This window comes from Xiphophorus maculatus, chromosome 20, assembly GCF_002775205.1.
Source record: "Xiphophorus maculatus strain JP 163 A chromosome 20, X_maculatus-5.0-male, whole genome shotgun sequence".
In the NCBI taxonomy this organism is placed as follows: Eukaryota; Metazoa; Chordata; class Actinopteri; order Cyprinodontiformes; family Poeciliidae; genus Xiphophorus; species Xiphophorus maculatus.
This window is the reverse complement of record NC_036462.1, coordinates 18280300-18293581: the sequence shown is the minus strand read 5'-3', so window position 1 is coordinate 18293581 and position 13282 is coordinate 18280300. Positions and strand designations below refer to the sequence as shown.

General features: G+C 40.7%; 2 protein-coding genes across 3 annotated transcripts; one reads left to right on the top strand and one right to left on the bottom strand.

Moving 5' to 3' along the window:
- Positions 1-294: 294 nt before the first annotated feature.
- On the top strand, positions 295-4132 carry LOC102233424 (mitochondrial RNA pseudouridine synthase rpusd4-like). Its single transcript, XM_005807321.2, has 6 exons — positions 295-793; positions 1615-1822; positions 1914-2007; positions 3060-3210; positions 3299-3396; positions 3678-4132. The coding sequence occupies exons 1-6, from the start codon at positions 376-378 to the stop codon at positions 3879-3881; spliced, it is 1173 nt and encodes a 390-aa protein (XP_005807378.1). The 5' UTR covers positions 295-375; the 3' UTR covers positions 3882-4132.
- Positions 4133-4167: 35 nt separating this feature from the next.
- Positions 4168-12580, bottom strand: LOC102223485 (glutamine-rich protein 1-like). 2 transcript variants are annotated; one of them, XM_023325197.1, is made up of 12 exons: positions 12216-12580; positions 11253-11524; positions 9928-10002; positions 9053-9190; positions 8165-8968; positions 7838-7997; positions 6438-6592; positions 6245-6359; positions 6052-6160; positions 5828-5979; positions 5105-5195; positions 4168-5014 (listed from the first exon to the last, which is right to left on the bottom strand). In XM_023325197.1, the coding sequence occupies exons 2-12, from the start codon at positions 11511-11513 to the stop codon at positions 4825-4827; spliced, it is 2250 nt and encodes a 749-aa protein (XP_023180965.1). In that variant the 5' UTR covers positions 11514-11524; positions 12216-12580; the 3' UTR covers positions 4168-4824. The 2 variants fall into 2 exon arrangements, with proteins under 2 accessions (XP_023180965.1, XP_023180966.1); XM_023325198.1 differs by lacking the exon at positions 12216-12580 and adding an exon at positions 11904-12204.
- Positions 12581-13282: the final 702 nt, after the last annotated feature.

Here is a 13282-nt window from a genome sequence, read left to right as displayed (position 1 = left end):
GAGTTAGTTGATGCGCCCTTTTTATTTCTTGTTGCACAGAACAGAGTAGAAAAACAATTGGCCCCAAAAGTTACATAAACGTTTAAGGCAAATGCCACATTAAAGTTACTTTTGGTAAAAATAACAATAAAAAAAATCTTGCCTGATTTCATGTTGTGCAGGTAAAGTAGAAAGAATTCTAAATAATATTATTATTGCAGTTTTTTAATAGAGAAAAATTAAAAATTTTCACCTGCAAAAAGTTTTGATACCACCGAACTAAACGCTTGAGTCCTTTTACTTTGAAAAGTGCGACCCGGATATAAACTCATAGTGTTTCCTGCAAGGTTGTTTTCAATGGCTCATGTGTTTCCGCTTTCTTCACCTTGAATCATAATGAACTGCTGTAAAGCAGTAGCCGTTCTGGGCGACCAAATGGTTTTCTCTTGGGTTAAATCGCGTACTATCTGCCGCCGGCTCCGGGGCACAGCACCGGTCCTCAGCCGGAACCAGAGCACAGCGGCTGAGCCCTCGCCGGGCGGCCCGGAAACCGCCGAGAAACCCCGGCTAAGAGCCATCGACCTGGCCAGAAAGATCCGACAGGAGAAGGCGAAGACTCAGAGTGAAACTCGGACTCAGGAGACGGATCCTCCGGTGTCCGGCTCACAGCAGAGAGTGACCGAGCTGAAAAGGTTCACAACGCAGCTGCAAAACGTCCATCCGAACGTGCTGGCCAAACATCTGCACCGAACCGTGCTGCACCGGGACAAAGACGTGGTCATCCTCAACAAGCCCTACGGCGTCCCTGTCAGAGGTAAACCGGGTTCCTGTTGGGTTAGAGTTCAGAAAGAGCTTCACAGGATCTTCTGTGAATAAAAATCAAATATATTTTGTGTGAAAAATATTCCTAAATTGAACAGTTTGGTTAAAGTAGGTATCCCATCGGTCACCATGAGAAAAATGTAATCTATCTATCTATCTATCTATCTATCTATCTATCTATCTATCTATCTATCTATCTATCTATCTATCTATCTATCTATCTATCTATCTATCTATCTATCTATATTTTATTACTGTTGAATGGATTTTAAAAATGGGCACATTCTGCAGGTTTTTCACTTAAACATTTTTATTGAATATTATAAATACATCAAAAGATGCAAAAAACCAAATATTTCAATTCCATTTTTAAATAAGAAAATAAATATGGCCTAAAATGCAATGACCTACCGTGTATGCTTGATCAATTGTAGCAAAGGATACATCTGCACATAAAAAAATAAATGAAAATAGCTAGAACTATGCCTATTGCAATGTTTTTTTTTTCACATATTTGCATCTAAATGCAAAATGTATTTATTTTTTTGTAAATTTTTTTGCTTATTTATTGCGCTGACTGTGTTGTCCCAGCAAGTGGCCTTTTTTGAGTGGGAGGCATATGTATAAGGTAAAGAGGGTTAACCATCCTCTGCTTTGGTAACGTGAATACTGTGTTCTCCCAGTGGTGAGATTTAAAACGTTTCCATTAATCTGGCATTTGGATCTTAATGAAGCGATACCAGGGCTCCTTGTTGAGCAGCTAAGTACTGGAATGACATTTAAAATTTGTACAAAACCCTTTCTGTCTTTTAGAAGAGTCTGGTGTCACGACCATCACCTCTGTGCTTCCTGTTCTCTGTAAAATGCTGGACGGGCTGAAGACGAAGACGGACACCGAGCTGCTGCCCTGTCTGGGTCTGGAGAAGGACTCATCTGGCGCGCTCCTGCTGGCCCGGAGCGAAGCAGTACTGGAAGACATCCTCTCCCTGAGTAGAAATAATCAAGTGGAGAGGAAATATTGGTAAAATGATGGATGTCATTATTGGTAGCCGCATGGTTTCATTTTAAATAAAGCTGCTGTGTTAGTTACCAAGGTCTCTGCGTTTCCTCAGGGTGATCACGGTTGGTGTTCCTGTTCCCTCTGAAGGGCTGATCGATATTCCCATCATCGAAAGAGAAGTTACAGGTCCTACGCCACATTTCAAGGTGTTTCTTATTCTCCATTTTTGATTATTTGTTCAATGAGAATGTAATAAAGATTAGTCAAAGCTGCACTTAAAAGCAGGGACTATGCTGGTGACCTTAGCTGTACACCTGAAAACATTACTTGTTTCTCTCCGATAATGAAGTGCACACCACTTATAAAAACAAATAACCACATTTTTAAATGTCACTCTGTAAGTTTCGGTGCAAAAAGATAAAACTACAGGTTCACCTTTAAATTTCATCTTCAATTTTAAGCATCCAGGAGTCTTCGCTATGCCTGGATGATTAAATTCATTGGTGCCACAAGATTGTCTTCAGTACAGACGGATTGGATAGTTTATAATTTATTAATCCCAGAAGGTGAATTACAACAAAACAAAATAAAAAAAATGTGTGGAATTGAAACTAAGATGGTTGGAAAACACTTTAAATAATGAGAATGTCTTATAGCGGCTGCCTGGAACGACCTATTTGTGTTAACAAGCAGTTGAACATTTGTACACAGTAAAATGGTAGGAGATGTAAAGCAACAGTTTAATAAAGTGATATAAAGATATCCCCAAGTTAACACTGGATTGTGATCAAATTTAGATTGTATTGAACCTTTTGATCATAATCTAATTGAGGTAAACAGGCAAGTTTTTGAGAAAATCAAATTTTTTATTTTTGTGTTGGTTATGAGTTTTTAGTATTTCTTTACTGTTGAGCCAGTTTTTAAAACATTTTGAATTCTATCTTTATTTTTTTTAATCTAAGACTATTATTTCAGCTGAGCTGATGACCTGACATGGAAGAGCTTAGGTGTTTATCCTGTGTTGCCATGGCGACGGGTTTGGTTAGATGAACCGTCCTGACACCGAATACTCCTGTGTTTATCTCAACATGGCGTGTTAAGCTGCTCAGATTTAGCCTCATAGAACAGACCTGATTAGCTTGGGGTTAAGTACTTTACCACCAGTTTATTGTGGTTTAATGATGATTAAATTAAAGAGAAATATTGAAATGGAGGTAATCTTGCACGGGTTCTTTAGTTTCATAACATTTCGTTTCAGATGACGCTGAGTCCGCTTTTCCGAATGAATGAGGCCGGTGACGGCGTAACCAAAGTGCGAAGCCACCGGCAGGCCCATGCTGCAGCCACCAAGTACCGAGTCCTGGACAGCAGCTACGGCTGCAGCCTCGTTGAGCTCCAGCCTCTCACTGGTTAGACCACATTACTTCAGCTGACATTACATGTTTTTTTTCCCCCACCAGTTTTAGTACCACTTCCCCTGTTTTCTTGCATGCACAGGGGTGAAGCACCAGATGCGGGTACACATGGCGTACGCTCTGGCGTGTCCCATTCTTGGAGATCACAAATATTCCCACTGGAGCAAACTGGCACCACAGGTGAAACATGTAAAATATATATATATATGTCTTTTGGCAAAAAATAAGTTAGGCTATTTTTACCGAGGACGTCATCATGTCCCATGCCATTATTTTAGGAAGGTGACAATATTCAGTGTAGTGAATGTATGTCTTTTTTTTTATATTATTGAAATGAACTTTTTGGCGATATTCTATTGTCCTTTGAATATTCCTGTAGAAATGTAATTACTTGGTATTAGAACAAATCAAATGGTTGACAAAGCTTCTATGAAGGCCAAGCTTAGTTTTTTGTTTTTCAGAAATTACCGGAGCGTGTGCTGAAAAAGCTCGGACTGGAGCAGACCAAGAGCCGGTACCTTCCTCTTCATCTGCATGCGCGCCGGCTGGTGCTGCCGGGTCGCAGCCAGCCCGATGTCGCCGTGTCCTGCCCCATGCCCAAGTACTTCATAAAAACACTGAACAGACTGCAGCTGATGTTCCCAGAGGACAAAAATGATGAATAACCCCTCTGCGTCTGCAGAAAGCTGGATTGTACTGAGAGGCTGCTGAATAAAGGAGAAATAACCATTTAAATTAAATGGGGACTTTTACATCAACACTGACCTGAGTTTGTGTTAAGAATTTGATAAAGCACAAAAGGAGTTTGTTTTGTAGAAAATGGTTGCATTGCAGCCTTGTTACTGTACAGAGCTATATAATGTCTTCATATTAAAGTGGATATGCTAAGGAACACAAAAGTAACTTTTTTTCTTCCCTGCATTATTTGACACAATTCAAAATACAAGAATATTTCCAACCGTTTCTCCTCTTTAATGTCCTACTATACACACATACATGAAGGGCTAAAGATGGCAAGATTTTTGGTAGTTCTCCAATTGCTAGTTTTGACCGGGGAGGAAATCAAGTCTACTGAATAATTACAATAAAATCCTGGATCCTGTTGAAAATTGACAAGCCTCAAAAACAAGTAAAAAAAGAAAAAAAACAAACAAAAGGCACACATTCCTCAGACTTAAACTTATCAATACATTGTTTAAATTGCAGTGAGAATACAAAACCGGAGCAATCATCCCTGTAATCATGAGTTGCAACCTATCATAGCGAGAGCTTGGAGAGAAGTAAGACGTGAGAGTAAGATGTTCAGTATTGAATAATTTCATATCGTGTCAATAAGACGTCTACAGGAAGAAAAGAACAAAACATCCACCTCCGCTCTAAAATACAACCACCCACAGCTCACTCAAAGTTCAAAGGTTATAGAGCTGCAGGAATAACTCTCCAACCCGGTCAGATGAGAAATATCTCAGGAACTAGCAAATGCAATCATAATGCTCTGCTCAGAAGAAAATGATTGTTTTAGAAGATGCCCCGCTTTATTTGATGACCTCAGAGGTGGCGTGTAGTCTGGATGGTGCTGCATAGTCAAGTCCAGCCAGTCCGCCCAGCTTAGCTCACGCTCTCAGGAGAGGCGCCCATCATTTCCTGGATCTCTCTCACTACGATGATGCGGGCCAACATTTGCTCCACCTGCCGATTCGACAGCGGCTGGGACGAGTACCACATCGGGCTGTTCGGCGCCACAACGGGCTCGGGCGTCATGTAGTAGGCGTCGCTGCGACCTTTGACGCTTTGGGGACTGGAAAATAAAGCAGGGAAGTGAATTCGTTTTGAGACGCCAACAGGATGTTTCACCTTAGTGGAAAGCTGGGAATGAGGAGGCGCTCACCATTTGAAGAGGTAAAAGTCGTAAAGTTTTATGGGGCAGCGCAGAGGGTTTTCAGGATCTTCAATCTGTTCTTCATACATGTCGTCGGTTCCTGAAAGAATCGTCACACAGCAGGTTAAAAACCTGCTAATGAGTCAGGGAGCTGTAGACCTGTCACAATAAATCAATTGCATGATCAATTGAAACGAGCTGAATTTACATTTGCACGACTTATCGTTTTTCTCTTCCTACTAAAAACTGGATGAAAAAGTCTGATACTTTGGTCTCAACAAGCCCCGTTTTTGAAGGACAGTTTTGTTTACAGAGACTTCATAATTCAGTGTATTTATTGTTGTTTTTTGTTTATCCGTTTGTTTTTGTTTGTCTTCCAGTAAACAGATTGTGTTTCCACACATCATGAAACAATGTTCAAGTTGGATTTTGACAGCTTGTGATTAATGCTCTTTTGTCACAAAATTCCCCCCCAAAACGAAGAAATTTGATGATTTCTTTGGCAAAATAACCAAACCAACTTCAAGAACATCAGGTCCAGTTTATATCCCAGAAGTTATAGGACCTGAAAGCCAACGAAAGAGTTAAAATTGCACCTTTTTGATTCTTTAACAGCTCAAATAGACAAAAAAGTATCTGATATTCATCATTGAAATATCTACTACTGTTAACAGTAATTTATTTGACTTTTTTTTAAGAGTGTAGGAACCCTGAACCTGCTGTGTGCATCACCTTTTTGTCCGGAGGTGTGTTGGCTCTGCACTTTCAGAAGGCGGATACTGGTTGCCTTGTCCTTGGCGTTGGTGGGATTCTTCCTCGAGTGTCTCAACACCTTTGAAAAAGCCACTTTCATGTGGTGCTCAGGCGTTATCAGACGGAAATACCTGCAAAATAACTGAGTTCTTAAAATCTGTTACCCAGTGATTCATTCAAGTAATCTATTAGTGATTACTCACTTAGTGTTGAAATACATTAGTGTTGTAAGCAACGTGGCAGGAGAATGAGCACCAAGCTGTTTACACTCCCACAGCATCTCCTCGGTCACATGACTTGGAATGATATAACCTAAGGAAAACAAACAAAAATAAAGAAAGTGGCACGTTTTCTTTCAAAGTATTAAATAAAAGCTAAACAAAGACTCCTCCTTACCTAAAGGATGGATGCTGGGTTTCCAGTCCTGTAAAAGTTTGTGTAAACTCTCACAAAAGCGTGTGTAGTACGGATCGGAGAAGATATCATCCACACGTCCGTTTTCATACAGATACTACAAAAAAACCCCCAAATATTAAAGAAGTTCAGATGCCATGCTGGTATCTTTTTGCTTAAGAGTGGAGATGCTAACCTTCTGAATACACAAGAACACATAATACAGAACATCAGGCGCCAGCTCTTCTTCCTCTGAGCCCCGAGCTTCTTGAGTCATCAAGGAAAGTCCCAGGTTCAACTCAGCAACAGCGCTGGACACCAAGTCTTCCTGGAAACGCAGAGGCTGGCGACCTGAGCACATCGGCACAACGGAGAGGAAAAACTGGACTTTGAATTTGTAGGACAAGGTTTGCTCCTAGTTTTTCTCAAAGTGCGATGTAAAACATTAGAATTAGTAAAAACAATTATGCTGCCAGCTTAATTCTAGTCATACATCGGTATATAATTGTTTCAAAGTCGCTAAAATTAGATCTTTGAACTGTCTGCATAGGTAGAATGGTTGGATTGATTGCAGTTTTCACCAGGTGTGTCTTTCCTCCACTTGTGGCTGCAAACTGCCAGCCAGCTGGCTGAAAGAAGGATAGCCTGTGTTCAGATTCCTGCTTGAATTTAGTTCCAGTGCATCTGACTGCTTTCTGTGTATGTATTTGTTCATAAAACGAATAAATGCTGCATGATGGCTCACGTTTTAAAAGGAGTGTCATTTAAAACGAGCAAGTAAAGAGGAAAAACTCACATTATGTCACCAAAACAAGACACAGAAGCTTGTTTTGGGAAATTATGATAAATATCAAAACAAATGGAAAAACTGACCATGACAGGATGATCTACCCAGGATTCATGCAGGTGCTTTAAATCCTTGATAAAGCTTGAATTTCATTTAGCTGTTTTCAAGGTTTGGAAAGAGCTTGGTTTCTGTATAAAGTCCTTGAAAGTGCTTAATGTTTAAACTGCACAGCTTTGTAATAAACTTAAGAGAAAATGTTTTTTACAAAAAGTGAAGTGAGTATTTATACTGTTTGTAAGCATTTAATATGTTCCTTAAGAAACTGATCTGTTTAATATCATGAATACTTATTGATCTGTGTAATTGAAAGGTTGTCTTCGGCCAGGTAAATTTTCAAAACATAACGATTTGTTATATTTTAGTTTACTTTGTCCCTCTGATGTAGAATATAATTACAAGGTACCAGTTATAAATGATGCCATATATCAGTGATTTGAAACTGTTTTCTTTAGTTCATTTGTATTGATTTAATCTCCAAACTATGGTGCTGGAAAAGTTTGAAAACTTACCTTGAACATTTTTTGAAAAGTGCTTGAATTGTACTGTATGAACCCTGCCTATAGGCGGCTATATCTGAGATGACTTTGATTCATATTACTAAACAGTCTGGATAGCAGCTTTAATGACAGCTGTTGCATCATGTTACAGATTATTGTTGTAAATATTTGTGTTAATGCCATAATAAAGTGAAACGGTGCTGTTTTTATAGCCAGACTAGAATCTCAAACTCAAAGCCCAGGTCTACTTACGTCCTATGGGTGCGAGTTTTGTTTGTTCCTGCTTGCTAAGCTCAGTGTTTTTCTTCTTTGCCCAGAAGCGCCACACTTCCAGACCCTCCTCTGGTTTCAGAGACACGGGAACCAGAATCTCTGCAGGCGGTTCCACGTCGGCGCCCGTCTCTACTTGACCCTGTGCAGAACCAGGAGGAAAACTTTACAAATGCTTCCTGGGAATGCAAGCTGCATTAACAGAGAGTATAATAATCCACAGACTATAGTATTCTTATTTTAACTAACAGTTAATGTCAGGACTGTTTATGTGTGGCTGTAGCTACATAAGAGGAATGCGTTTCCAACCTGCAGATGGAGCTGCTGCTCTGTGCCCTCGTCGCCGTGGCTCTGCTGCTGACTGGGGTCCCAGATGTGGACTGACTGTGTGGTGTTGTAAGTTCCTCCTACAGTCTGCACTGCCACCGGGATGTGGATGTTCCCGTTCATAAACTGCGCAGGCAGCAGCGTCTGCACTATCTCCTCCTGGGTGGAGGCTACCTGACCGTCTGCGGACCTCGACGCGGAGCTGGTCGCCACTTTGTCCTTGCCGTTGGTAGTCGTGGTGACCTGCACGGTGCTGTATGCATCCTGTGGTATGGCGATGTGTGTCACGCCCTGCTGCTGTGGAGTGGAGTAGACAGGGATGGTCCAAGTCTCGCCTGTGGGACCTGTGATGGTTCCTGTGGTGCTGTACAGCTGAGCGCTGTCGACGGTCAGCAGGTCGGGTCGCAGGGAGACGTAGCTCTGCTGCTGCCCCTGAGGGATGGTCAGAACGGTGGCCAGCTGCTGCCCCTGCGGCACAGCGTAGGAGACGGCGAGGGGAACGTCCACCTTGCGCTTCTTTGCCGGCTGGAGAACGGTCGCAATGGCGCCCGGCCGCCTCTCGCCCTCCCTTGGAGAATCCTGCTGCTGGGACGGAGACATGGCCTCTATGGTCTGGATCTGGATGTGCTGGCCGCTTTGTAGCTGGATCTGCTGGCCCGCCTGGAGCTGAATCTGCTGCCCGCCAGGCAGCTGGATGTGCTGCGTTCCTTGCAGCTGGATTTGTTCGCCGCTTGACAGCTGGATCTGCTGACCTCCAGCAACAGCTGCAATCAGCTGAGCCTGAATCTGTAAAACACGGTGAGCGCGCTCAGAAAACGCCAACGGGTCACGTTTACTGAGGATCTTTGAGCACCAACAGGACTCCTGTACCTGCTGCTGCTGCTCCTCTGTGAGCTCGGCCTGCTGCACCAGCTGAGCCGTGGAGATTCCCTGCAGCTCCTGCTGGGACGGAGAGGACACCTGCAGAACCTGGCCCATCGCTTGGCCAGGCTGTTCCTGAATCTGGACCTGCCAGAAACCCACCAGTAATTACACTAATCAGAGGCAAAGAAATGTAATCCAACATGATCAAGGGGTAAAACAGGGAAAATTTAAATGATTTAAACTGTTTTTACTGCTGCATGTTTGATGAAAGTTGAATATAAATGGCCAAACAAAAACAATTTCTACAAAGAGAAACTAGAAACAATATTTTGATCGTTTTATGCACACTACACTTGGTGTATTTATTTTGCCCTTTGTTGGCTTATGTAGTCATATCTTTTATTACTATTACAATACTGTTTTTTAAGACAATAGATCTACAAAATATCCATACTTCTATCTAGCCATAATTGCACTATAGCATCAGTTATTGTATTACTTTCTTAATGCATTTTTTAATTTAATACCTTTCCTTTCATGACGGCTCATGTGGTAGTCTCTTGTGTCCTTGTGTGTTAAAATTAAAAACCTATAAATAAAGCTGAAAAAAAATACTATGTTTTGTGAAGACACTGCAGTTCAACAGCAACCATAAAGCTTCGTTTGCACAACTGTGAGTTGCAACTAATAAAAAAAGAACTGCAACTTAACTGTGCTGCTTATTTAGTTTATGAATTGGCACTGAAAATGTCCAATTATTACTAAGTGGCTCAAATACACCTACTGTTTAATATGTCCATATACTCGTCTTCAGCAGCTCTTTTTTTTGCTGCCTTTTGTCTTATTAATTGCATTTTAAAAATCAAAATATATAAACCCACCTGCACTTGGAGTTGCTGTTCAGAGCCTGGATGTACAGACATTTGGGGGGAAATCTCAGCTGAGGTCACCTGGACCTGTGAAAAAACAAAAAAAACATTTATATAAACTTTTTTCCCTCTATCTCTAACGTGACAAATATCTTATATTATTCAAGATTTAAAAAAAAAACATTTGCAAAATATAAAAAAAATATACAAAGGTGACCCTGTGTTTTCATTTTCATTACCCAGGAGACAATTAGAGGCAGGAAACTATAAAACAGTACCATTGTATGTTCATTGTTTTTCCTGTTTAGACATCTGACATCTTTTGCCAGCTCACAAAATCTGTGGCTCTTTGCTGGTTTGGTTAAAAGAGTTTGACAAATTTAAGGAACGTGTTAATAAATAAGTATCAAACCAGAATGCCTCACATTTACAGCACACTTATTCTCATATCAGACAAAGTTATAAATAAGTTGCCTCTATCAGTCTGAGATCATGTATACATTTCCTGAAAGCATGCACAGCTGGTAATCTCACTAAATCCACTTTTATAGTGTGAATGACAAAATGAACAGCAAAGAGTGTTTTTACTTGCATAGCTATTACTCAGTTTTATCTAAAAAGTGATATTATGTTGTGAAAATAGATTAACAGTCCATCTTGGATCAATTTCAGGCATGCTGCAAAAGATTGAAAGAGAGACATATTTTAGCTGTACTTTGATCCTTTACCTTGTACACAAATTTTGAGAACAAGTTTTGGCTTCTCTGGTTTAAAACAATAAACAATTCATAAGCATTAAGCTACAATGACTCCAACAAAATGCCTAAAGCTAGTTAGGAAGAATAAATTTGTCTATTGAAATGCAGCTTATGAACCTACTTTTTTTCTATTTAAAAAACAACATAAAGGCCAACTGAATCTATTTACTTTGTTTCTTGTAACTATGCTTTGATTTTGGCAACGTTCTGTATAAGGTATCTATGGTAACAACAGAGCTACAGAAAAAGGTTTACGGAAAAACGCATAAAAGGCAACTTAAATTTAGTTTCAGTCAATAAGGGGCGAATGAAGCTTATTTAAGTATTTTAATTATGTGATTGCTTAATTAATGATTAATGAAAGGAATTGTATCAATGTAACATGGAACGGTGAAAACGATTGCAATCTTTATTTCTCTTGTTTAGCTCTTACAGTGGTTGATGACATACAAGGATGGCTTTAATCGTTGGAGATCCTGTCATGCTACCTTGACTTCCGACCTTCTCAAACCTGACTGAAAGCTATAGACAATAACTACAAGTGTATTTCCTTTAACAGCGACTGCAGCAAAGTCTTACTGGGCAGGCCAGCTCCAGGAGAGATCCAGCCACCTCCGTGCTGTCTGTGTAGATACAGTTGGCCTCCTGCTGCTGGTACACCATGGTTGTGGTGGTGGCCACTGCTCCTCCTCCTCCCCCCTGCTGGTTGAACTCCTGCAGCACCTCTGGGCCCTTAGCAAGGGACTCCAGAAACTCCTTCATCCTATGCTGAGGCACAGTGCGGGCCTTCTGCCGCACATATTCGTCAAATGAGACCACCCCGCCCTCCTGCTCGTTCATCGTCACTTGACCTGAAGTAATAAAGTAAAAAAACAAAACAAAAGCAACAACAACAACAACAAAAAAACAGCGATAAACAATCAAACAAACATGCCAGCGTACATTATGTTTGCAATCATTAGTATTTAGAGGACAATTTAAATGTAAAGCTATTTAATAATGATTCTATTTTTGTGAAAAAAACAAAAAACATCTTAGACAGAAAGAATATCTGCTAAACTCCTGCTTAGGAACGTTATTATGGAAAACAAATAACTGAGGCTAATGCGCTAAATTCAACTTTTTTCTGTATACTTTCCGATCTCCTGAACACGACTACATGTTTACATTAGGTGATTTTCGATTACATATTTATAAAATAATAACCCAATTAACTACAAATATGCTTACGTGGTTTTAATTGTTTGAAGATCAAATGTTTTAATGGTTGAGGTAGCTATTAGCATGCTAGCTATGTGCTAGCAAAACCCTGCTAAGTCCCAAACCATATGGAGAGCATTCCGACTTGCAAATGTTTGGCGTAATTGATATGGCTTTATCAAAATACAAATATCATCACAAAATATACAATTAAGTTGCAAAGTTTGCCCCAGAACGAGCATCAAAGCCACCCCCATTCATTACAACAACAGGACGCTAAGCTAGCCACTGAGCTAATGCTAGCCAGCTAGCTCGACACCCTGAAGGATCCTGTCATGCTACCTTAAATAAAACGAAATCCTCTTCTTTCCGCCAAGGCACGGTGTTTAAAATTAAAAAGCCGATAAACGTCTAACAGCTACCACCAGCATGCCATTCGCTGCGCTACATAGCGCCTTGTAAGCAGCCGTGAAATCCCGCAAATAAGGCTGTGATTACACCGCGATAAAAATGTAACTGCAGCGGCGAAGCGGGGCGAAGAGTCTCTGACGTCTGCTTATTTTACAGGCTGGGCTCCGGGGGCTGCCGCTGCTCTGCTCTGCTCTGCTCTGTCAGTTTCCTCCAGCGCTGATGGAAATCCCAGGAAATATTTCTGAGATGCACACTTCGCTTATTAAGAAAACCCGCCTCCGTGTGCTGTCCAGAAAGCAGTAAAAAAATGTCGGGCCCTCAAAACAACAAGAATCAAACCTAAACTGAGGCTCCCATCCTGGGAACCAAACCAGCTGTGTGTCGATCTAAATCTGAAACCAGAATTTCGTGATGGTCATATTATATAGCATGATACAAATACCTTGGCTTTTTATGGTTTAATACACGACCCTGCCAAGTTTGAGAAAATAATAATAATGCACAAATATTATGCAGAGTATTAAACAATTATACCTGTTTGTATCACCACATAGAGATAAATTGAAAGTGGAAAAAGTGCAACATATCCACATATACATACTATAACATAACATATGAAAAGAATTGCATTACAAAATCTACAAATCTCCTCGTTTAGTAAAGCTTATTAAACTGTCACGTGTGACAAAGATAGATCAAAAACCAATGAAAACTGATTTGCAGACGCATTTAAAATGCGTTATTGTTAAAGTGCTGCCCTCCATAGCCAATGTGAAGCCTGGAAAATATTTGAATGTGTATACCTTTAACAAAATCTAACTTCCCCAGTCTGCCTTAAAGCGCCAGGCATGTGCCACTGAGGGCGTCCCCCTGCTCGCTCCACAACAAACTGCCCCGTGCTGCTCTTAAGGTGGACCGACATAGATGCGCCCTCTGAATGGGCAGAGTCAGTCACTCCCTGGACAGGTAAGAGTTAAAATCAGCAGATTGTCTGTGAT

Coding starts and splice junctions, on each gene's coding strand:
- LOC102233424 (XM_005807321.2), top strand. CDS start 376: ATGAACTGCTGTAAAGCAGTAGCCGTTCTGGGCGACCAAATGGTTTTC. Junction 794..1,614: donor CTACGGCGTCCCTGTCAGAG/GTAAACCGGGTT, acceptor TCTGTCTTTTAG/AAGAGTCTGGTGTCACGACC. Junction 1,823..1,913: donor CAAGTGGAGAGGAAATATTG/GTAAAATGATGG, acceptor GCGTTTCCTCAG/GGTGATCACGGTTGGTGTTC.
- LOC102223485 (XM_023325197.1), bottom strand. CDS start 11,513: ATGAACGAGCAGGAGGGCGGGGTGGTCTCATTTGACGAATATGTGCGG. Junction 9,191..9,927: donor AACAGCAACTCCAAGTGCAG/GTGGGTTTATAT, acceptor GGTTTCTGGCAG/GTCCAGATTCAGGAACAGCC. Junction 5,980..6,051: donor CTAATGTATTTCAACACTAA/GTGAGTAATCAC, acceptor GTTATTTTGCAG/GTATTTCCGTCTGATAACGC.